General features: G+C 35.4%; 2 protein-coding genes and 1 long non-coding RNA gene across 3 annotated transcripts in view; 2 read left to right on the top strand and 1 right to left on the bottom strand.

The window, feature by feature from the left end:
- The window catches only part of LOC111482707 (beta-amylase 8-like), a 7,630-nt gene extending 3,342 nt beyond the window's left edge, over nt 1-4,288 (top strand). Inside the window, exons 5-10 of the mRNA XM_023128632.1 lie at nt 384-578; nt 806-970; nt 1,298-1,558; nt 2,586-2,798; nt 3,537-3,756; nt 4,046-4,288. Coding sequence (XP_022984400.1) covers nt 384-578; nt 806-970; nt 1,298-1,558; nt 2,586-2,798; nt 3,537-3,756; nt 4,046-4,077 — 1,086 coding nt within the window. The 3' untranslated portion in view covers nt 4,078-4,288. The remainder of the gene's footprint in view (nt 1-383; nt 579-805; nt 971-1,297; nt 1,559-2,585; nt 2,799-3,536; nt 3,757-4,045) is intronic.
- An 897-nt stretch (nt 4,289-5,185) lies between these two features.
- The window catches only part of LOC111482708, a 5,117-nt gene continuing 717 nt past the window's right edge, over nt 5,186-9,585 (top strand). Inside the window, exons 1-3 of the mRNA XM_023128633.1 lie at nt 5,186-5,320; nt 7,790-7,793; nt 9,420-9,551. Coding sequence (XP_022984401.1) covers nt 5,196-5,320; nt 7,790-7,793; nt 9,420-9,551 — 261 coding nt within the window. The 5' untranslated portion in view covers nt 5,186-5,195. The remainder of the gene's footprint in view (nt 5,321-7,789; nt 7,794-9,419; nt 9,552-9,585) is intronic.
- Nucleotides 5,652-6,903, bottom strand: LOC111482709. Its single transcript, XR_002718253.1, has 2 exons — nt 6,070-6,903; nt 5,652-5,995 (listed from the first exon to the last, which is right to left on the bottom strand). It is a non-coding gene; the product is annotated as an uncharacterized LOC111482709 (long non-coding RNA).

Below are 9,585 nucleotides of genomic sequence, written 5' to 3'. Positions count from 1 at the left end.
TTTTTTTTTTTTTTTTTTTTTTTTTTTTTTTTTTTTTTTTTTTTGTTATCTCATTGCATTGATCTTCATGAGATTGAATGTATATTCTAACTCCTGATATGTAAATGAACAAAGTCTCATTGAGTATTCTAACATCTCAGGCACCCATATAGATTACCGTCACCTTTAGACTCTTTGCTGCTGCATAAATTTCTGTTTGTGTATTTTGGATTTAAAATAAGAATCCTTGTCCACCTTCAGTTTTAGAGGTATTTCTTTGAGACATGATTTTGCTTGTGAGAATGCATAGCCTGCTTTAGGAGCATTGTGATTAATGATTAATTGTCATAAAATTTTGAATTTCTAACAATTCTCTAATCACTTCTGGAAATTTATTTCAATAGGTCGTGATGGCATTCCATGCATGTGGAGGAACTGAATCAGAGGATGCATTCATCAAGCTTCCACAATGGGTTTTGGAGATAGGGAAGGATAATCCAGATATATTCTTCACTGATCGTGAAGGAAGGAGGAATAAAGACTGTCTGTCTTGGGGCATTGACAAAGAGCGAGTTTTAAGAGGAAGAACTGGCATTGAGGTAATGAATTATTTTGTGTGCAATAATACCGCAATTTATAGGATGTCAAACTGTGATAACTTTAGATTTCTTTTGTTGGTTTAAATTAATTGAATACTTAAACAATTTTCTAAGTTCGATGATGCATTTCCTTTCAGGTTTTCAGTTCTGGCCATAAGCTTCTTTTCCATTATCATCCCAATTATAACCTAGTTTTATGTGCCTGAATTAATCTCAACTGTTTTCAGGTCTACTTTGACTTTATGAGAAGCTTCCATACAGAGTACAATGATTTGTTTGCTGAGGGTCTTGTCTCTGCAATTGAAATAGGACTGGGGGCATCTGGAGAACTAAAATATCCTTCTTTCTCAGAAAGAATGGGATGGAGGTATCCTGGTATCGGTGAGTTTCAGGTATCTATTAAAGATTATCCCTTCCATCATAATGTTAATCCTCTGTTCTTTGGATTTATTGGCCATCCAAATATTGTGTTTATTATCTTATGAAGCTCCTATCAGGTTTTAGGATGGTCAACAAATGGCGTGCTTTATATTGACTTGAAAGTTCTTGGTCACATTTCTAAGTTCCTCTAGAAAGTAATAAACCTACTCCTAAAAATGGACTCTCAAGACCTAATCACCTTTTAAGACCAAGCAGACTAATTTATGACCATTGGATATTATGTTTTGGGACCTAAATAGCTGATTGCCTATTTTACCTCTGGTGAATTTGATATGCAGTGTTATGATAAGTATCTACAACAGAGTCTGCGCAAAGCTGCTGGGCTGCGTGGTCACTCATTCTGGGCTAGGGGACCTGATAATGCCGGCCAATACAATTCTAGACCACATGAATCAGGGTTCTTCTGTGAACGAGGTGATTATGATAGCTACTATGGACGCTTCTTCCTCCAATGGTATGCCCAGACGCTGATATATCATGTAGATAATGTATTGTCTCTTGCAAGCCTCGTCTTCGAGGAAACAAATTTTATTGTTAAGGTATGAATCATCTCATTGGTCAATCTTAGCTTTATGCTAGATTTTTTCCATAGCTAATGACATGTAGTACTTCTCATGAAATTGTTCTTGTGCCCTTCGGGTGATTAATTCTTCAAGAAACAAGTTTATCTTCAGGCCGCGAGATTTAGATTAGTCACCTTCATAGAACTTGTTTTTAATCAGTATCATAATCAGATGTGCTTCTGTTAATTTGACTGGCGTTTGAGTTATCTTCTCTTGTAGCTACCAAATGCTGGTTGTAAGATATACGTTCGGAGAATTGGACACCACCCTTGTGTGTTACATGTGCTAGGCTTGAGAAGGGGAGTGGCGAGTGATATTCTATTGGCAATTTGGATTTAGACATCGAGCTAACAGAGAGAATATTGGGGGCAGATGTAGGAAATAGCAGAAAGGATTTGGGTGTATTATATATTATGTTACGAGAAGAAGAGGAAAGTGAGGAGTTTATTAATGTTTAGAGTCCTCCCACAGGGAGAACGAGTATCTCGGAGCTTTTGATTCCCCAGAGGTGGATGTAGAGGGCCATAGTACAACCAAATCCTTAAATTTTTCATCCTGTCTTCTCTCTGTTCTTCCCTATTATTCACTCACCAATCCGAGATCATCCCTTTATATTTGAAGAAGCTTAAGTGAATATAGAAGAAGCTAGAATATATAATAACGTTTTTCAACTATTAATGAATATTTTGTTAGGGGATTCTACCTAAAAATTCCAGTGGGATAACGATTGTGTTTCTGATTCCCACGCATACTTCAGTATTTTTTTTCTCGGTATAACCATCATATATCATTGTATTCCCTACTTGCTTAATTAATCTCCAATCATGGATACAACAACTTCTATAAGACAATCCGCATGCCATATAAACTTACTTGCCAACTTTGGTCCTCATTTTCTGGGTTAAATTCCTGAAATATTTGATGTTCATCAGTCAATCCTATAGCTTTTAGTCATGGACTTAATTGCAAATCTGTTCTTAACTGGATGTTTTTGATAGCACAGATCCCTGCAGTTTATTGGTGGTACAAGACTTCTAGTCATGCGGCAGAGCTCACAGCTGGGTTTTATAACCCCTCTAACCAAGATGGTTACTCCCCTGTTTTCGATGTTTTGAAGAAACACTCTGTAATAGTCAAACTCGTCTGCTGTGGCATGCCAGTTGCTGGTCAGGAAGAGGGGGATGCATTGGCTGATCCAGAAAGTTTGAATTGGCAGGTGGCAAATTTTTTAAGTATCTTATGCTTTTTCTCTAGATCATTGAGCTTCTATGGGTGCCTTGGCTATGATTTTTTGGCCATTGATTAACGCCTTTATAAATTCTAATGGATAGGAGTTCTCTTCCGGATGCCCATAAAATTTTGAAAAATCAACCATCTTAGAGATAGAATTATAAATTGTTAATTTTTTTTATCACAATTTTCATATTTTATCGAGAAACAAATCTAACCGATTTCAAAATAGTCTTTTGAACAACCTATCTGGGAGATTGCTTGGAAGGAGAATTTTCATTCTATGGTTATAACATTATGGTGACTTCATTTGTTTGGAAGTGTTTTAAAAGATAGTTTTCTATTTTTTTAGAATATAAATTCTTCAAAATTTTATTTAGATATTATTCAAGTTTATTTATTTTTCTTGTAGCATATTTACTGTAAATACTTTTTTCTTAAAAAAATAAAAATAAAAATTCAACATCTCAAATTTGTAAATTGTGATATAATTTCAGTAGGATCAATGATATTAATTGTACATGTTACTTCAAAATTTTCTAAAACAGAAATTTGAAAACAGTGACAGAAAACTGTTCTCAAAACAAATTTCCTTTTTTCTCGTTATTTGGTGTGTTATATAATGACCTTTAACAGGTTGAAACTCAACTGTTTATTCTCTCTCATGTTTTCCTTCTCTCTTATCATTGCCTTTAAAGAGAAATCTCTTATGTCTCATCTGCAGATTTTAAATTCAGCGTGGGATCGAGGCTTAACTGTAGCTGGTGAAAACTCTCCTTCGTGCTATGACAGAGATGGATATATGAGAATCATTGATATGGCGAAACCGAGGAGTGACCCTGATCGCCATCATTTCTCTTTCTTTGCATATCGCCAGCCTTCTGCTTTGATTCAAGGAGCGGTTTGCTTTCCAGAGTTGGACTACTTTATTAAGTGCATGCATGGTAAGTATCTAACTTGTTGGTCTTTATCTTAGGGTAATGGGTCGTTGCATCAGAAAACTATTAATTGATACATATATGTTATAATTTAGACATATAAACAGACCAGACCCTTAGTTCATTCTAGTACTGGTCAAACAGGCCCTTGTCCAATCTTTTATCACGAAGAACTTTATTGGGTAGGCTGGGGGGAGAAGAGTCCCGTGTCATTAACATAATTTATTCGTAACTTTGAAGAAACTTGGATTCATAATATATGTTTCTCTGGTGCTATTTTAACAATCTTTTGCAGGCGAGATAGAAGGCGATTTGGTGCCCAGTTGAAGTGAAAAATTCTCTCTCGTGCATGGATTTCAAATAGCGGCTATCATTCTGGGCATGATCAGGTAAACTATTGTTGTCTCGAACCTCGTAAAAGAGCATAGTGATTGTAAATTTTATCTTCTATGCGATGCAACTTGCTGGCTTTGAATTTACCTGTTAGAGTTTGTTAGTGACTTTTTAACTGGGAAAATTCAGTAGGTTTAAAATATTATCGAGGTTTCAAATCTTCTACCCATCTAGGTCCACAAAAGAAAAAAAAAAAATACTCGAAGGTCGAGAATGAAGGTCGGATATGACTAAAGAAAAAAATGGCATCTTAATACTCGAGGATTTAGTCTATATGAAAATCTCTCCTTTTTTTTTTCTTCTTTTCTGTAAACTTTTAGGGTAAATATTTTTCAGAGGTGTATCCAGACAGCGGCCAAGTTGTATCCAATAGAAGAAATAAAATAAAATAAAATAAAAAACTTGTGTTCCAAACATAGCCATGTCTAACACGTGTCTAGGATATGATCAATGTTGTGGATTTGTATGGATAATTTTGTGAATGGTTTGGATAGAAATAATAATTAATAGGGTAGAAACACTTTTGTCCCATGCAGTTCGGGGTAAGCCTATATTTGATTCTTTGAGATTTTAGAGGGAACCTTTGATCCCATGCAATTCGGGGTAAGCCTATATAAGTGTTCTGAGATGAAACTTTTCTGGTAACGAACCTAATTTTCTTGTGACCTAGAGTTGCTACCATATACTTGAGATAACTTCTTTATGCAGAAATATTAATTTAAAGCGACTCATAAAACGATGTCATGTTTACGGAAGGGATCTTACAACCATACAAAGGGAATATTCAAAGTAAATTAAAATAAACCAATCTAAGTTCTATGAAAATAAATGTAACTATCTAAGAAGGTTTGTTTCATGGTCTTTGAAATGATGTCGTCGTCAATCTGGTGGCCTCCAGACAAATTGGATGTGTGGTACTTTCTTACACAACCCACACATGAGAGCATAAGCCCACCACGTAGGCTTGTACACCCCCTAGGCTTGCTGGTCGGGCTAGTTTACTATATATGAATGTTCAGAGGTACAATAGTCGTCGGGCTAGTTTACTATATATGAATGTTCAGAGGTACAATAGTCATCGGGCTAGTTTACTATATATGAATGTTCAGAGGTACAATAGTTGTCGTGTCGTGCATCATGTCAAGTATGATGGTCATCTCATCATCATGGTGTATGCATCTGTACTCATTGTAAAAAAGAAAGTATCCCTAATGCATATGCACATATAGTATGCTTTAAGTCTCTATACTTTTCATCTTGACCATTCATAACATATAGTATGCATTAAGTCCCTACACTTTTCACTTAACCATTCATATATTATAACCTTATACATTCCTCACATATTACCCTGTAACATGCATGTATAAACTTTCATACATTACATCATTCGTAATATTACATAGATTTGTGCATCAGAAAACTCTTCATTGTCGAGCATGTCATACATTTCATTGCTACTTAGTATATTTATGTCATAATGTAACATAGCGTCTCATGCATACGTATTATTGTAACATGAGGTATCATCATAATGTATCGTGTCATCATACCATATTACATCATATAAAGGCAATTCTTTTTATCTAGACGACAGTAGGGCCACTTACTTGGTTCGGTCTGGCCTAGTAGGACCACCTACCTGGTTTGGTCTGGTCTGGTCTGGTCTGGCATGGCCTAGTAGGGCCACCTACCTGGTTTGGTTTGGTCTGGTATGGCATGGCCTAGTAGGGCCACCTACCTGGTCTGGTCTGGCATGGCCTAGTAGGGCCACCTACCTGGTCTGGTTTGTTCTAGCATGACCTAGCAGGGCCACTGGCCTGGTTTGGCCTAGCCTAGTATGGCCACCTACCTGGTCTGGTTTGTTCTAGCATGACCTAGCAGGGCCACTGGCCTGGTTTGGCCTAGCCTAGTATGGCCACCTACTTGGTCTGGTAGGGTCGCCTGGCCTGGTCTGCTTTGGTCTAGCCTGGTCACTTGGTTTGGTCTAGTAGGGTCACTTACCTGGCCTGGCCTGGTTTGGTCTAGTAGGGTCACTTACCTGGCCTGGTCTGGTTTGGTCTAGTAGGGTCACTTACCTGGCCTGGTCTGGTTTGGTCTAGTAGGGTCACTTACCTGGCCCGGTCTGCTTTGGTCTAGCCTGGTCACATGGTTTGGTCTAGTAGGGTCACTTACCTGGCCCGGTCTGCTTTGGTCTAGCCTGGTCACTTACCTGGCCCGGTCTACTTTGGTCTAGCCTGGTCACTTACCTGGCCCGATCTGCTTTGGTCTAGCCTGGTCACTTACCTGGCCCGATCTGCTTTGGTCTAGCCTGGTCACTTGGTTTGGTCTAGTAGGGTCACTTAACTGGCCTGGTTTGGTCAATAGGGTCACTTGGTCTGGTCTAGTCTGTTCTGGCCTGGCCTAGTAGGGCCACTTACGATGAGACATTCCTATCATCATAATGTAACTCATCATGACAACATATCATACCATCATAACAATCATAACCAACACATGACACGTGCGAGGTCACTGAACACGTGTCATCATACATAAAACAATTATTTTAATTGAGCCAATGGTAGAGTCACTTACTTGGTTGGTCTACCTCAATGCTAGCTAGGTTGCTCTCTAAAGCTTGATTTGGTCTCACAATCATAACATAAATTAGAATTCTTCTCGAAAATAGCTTATCTAATTTTTCATAAAATAATATAAACTTATTACAAATAATTTAACTAATTTTGCATACAATAATACCTAATTTTTCATAAAATAGTATAAACTAATTACAAATAATTTAATAATTTAACATATTTTGCAAAAAGATAATAAACTCATAAAGTTTCGAAAGCTTAGAGCAAGTGAGGCTTAACCCTAAAAAACCAAACATGCAATCTCTCCTTGATTAATATATAAATGTAATTATTTTTAATTTATTATTTATAATTATTAATTAATTTTTTAATATAAATATTTTAATAGTTTATGGTCATAACAAAACCATATTTTAATACGAACATCAAATATTTGATGGCTTTAAAATTACATTTGAAATATGTAGATAACAGATGAAAAATTGGTCTCATTCATTTTGTAAGAAAACGAAAGAAAAAAAAAAAAAAAAAAGACTTTCATAAAGTTTCACTCATACGACTTTCATACATATTATAAAAATTTGAAGTATAAAACTTACAAAACGAAGATGCATGCAAATTAAACACATACAAATTATCCTACATATTTAAACACAAATCTTTAACCTACTCATTTTAAATTTAAGTCATGTAGTATCTATCTATACTCCGAACTCAGAATGAAAAACAAGTGAAAAAGAAATGCAATACTAGTCAAGCTAGATGCCAAGTATGCACAAATTATACAGCGACAAAACAATTTTAATATTTTCATTTCTTATTTAAAGGAATTCAGTGTCTTTTTGGTTATCATGAAGGTTATCCAGAATCTACTCCTTTAAGCAAAGTGGTAGCCTAGAATAAAACAGAGGGAGAAGTATAGGCAACATCAGTTAGGCAAAAATGCAACTGAGAATATTTTACTACTTTCCATTACTACACAAAAGATTAGCACCAATATCTAACTTATCTTTTAATTCAAAATATTTTAAACTAATATGCCTAAAACTGTGAATTAAAAAACATACGCGTATGATATTCTCTTAAGAATTTAAAATTCATAAACTCGAAACTAGAACCCAATTCTTTGGTTTAATTATTCATATTAAATGGGGCATCACAAAACGGAAAGAACACTAAACGAATATACAAACACAAAAAGAAAACCCTTCTTAACCAACCAAACCGAGATTTGAAATAACGGAACAGAATCAATCCAAAGAAAAATTCACTTAACTGGACATCAGCTCGGTTCCCAATTTAAGCCCAAACCAAGAAACCCGAACAAAAGTAACTATTATTTGGATTAAGAGAAAAATCTATCCTTAATTAATTCATTAATCTACCTAGGAAGAGACTATTAATTCTTGAAATAATTTTCACAATGAGAACTAAATTATTACAAAATAAAGTTGAACTACAAAATAAAGAACTATTAATTCTTAAATATGTTTCACTTTTAGTAAACTTTCGTGAAAATAACTAATTATTTTATTATACTTATGCTAAGTTTGAAAGAACAAAAATAAAATCACAAAAACTAACTAACTAACTAACTATATATATATATATGAAATAACTACAAAACCTTCTGCTATTTCCTACTAGTAAAAACAAACCATCTCGCTTATATTTTATTTTCCCAACACAAGGAATCGGATAGTCTCCATTTCCATTAGCTACTATTTATCGAATGATGGAACTCGACGGCCCATGATTCGTCAAATGGAAACAAATTCCCTCCCTTCCGGAATACAACTTTCATTGTTCTTAATTCTACTTTCCTCAGAAAAACGAAGGTCACAAAATTTCAGGAACCTTGACCTCATTTTGTGGGGAATCCAACAGTCATATAAGAATTAACATAAGAATCCAACTATCAAACAGTTCGCTACTTCTTTCCCTCTTTCTTTTGTTACGTTCTTCCTTCCCAGAAATTTACTCAGAAAACGGATCCATTAATTGAACCAAACACTAATTACACAGTTGAAAGATAATCGTCATCTCTTTATTTTTCCTTTTTTCTTCTTTTGGCAGAAGCAGAGCATGGATTAAAAACAAAGTTCTACTAATTCAGTTTTTTTTTTTTCTTTTTCATGAGAAAAGTTCAATCAGTTCAGTAGTTTGTTGAATGATGAAAGTCTCACATCTGTTAATTTAGAGAATGGTCATGAATTTATAATCTAAGAATATACTCTTTATTGGTGTGAGGCCTTTTGGGAAGCCCAAAGTAAAGCCATGAGAGCTTATGCTCAAAGTGGACAATATCATACAGTCGTGTTCGTCTGACACCGTTATTATATATGGATTAGAATCAGAGTTTTATCGAAACTAGAGTTATTATCTGTCACTGTTTTCTATGGACTGAAGCAACCAAACGGAAACCAATTAACTTCAACGAATATCAATAGGCTTTATGATACACAAAAACATTAGCCGAAATTAACTATCAAGCTTATGCTCCTCAGTCCTCAACTTCCTAAGCGAAAGACAGAGGAGAATGAGAATCATGATTCAGACACAGTCCAGATCCATTGATTTCTAATTCGGTCACGCAGATAAATCAAAACTAGCAACAAAAAGCTACAACTCCGATTATGAAAAATGCGAACGGTTAGATTAACTCGCCCTATATCGAAAGTAAGAGGAAATCCGTACCTGAGATCTGGAGAAAGGCAAGAATCCAAGCAATCTTCACCACGGTTTCCGATTCAGTTGATGCAAGGCGGGATCCAATTCGCCCAAACATTTCCCGAACAACAACACCACGCGACCGCAAAGAAATTAAACAAAAAAAAAAAAAAAAAAAAAAAAAAAAAAAAAA

Source organism: Cucurbita maxima, unplaced genomic scaffold (assembly GCF_002738345.1).
Source record: "Cucurbita maxima cultivar Rimu unplaced genomic scaffold, Cmax_1.0 Cma_Scf00008, whole genome shotgun sequence".
Lineage (NCBI taxonomy): Eukaryota > Viridiplantae > Streptophyta > Magnoliopsida > Cucurbitales > Cucurbitaceae > Cucurbita > Cucurbita maxima.
This window is presented reverse-complemented; position numbering and strand designations above follow the sequence as displayed.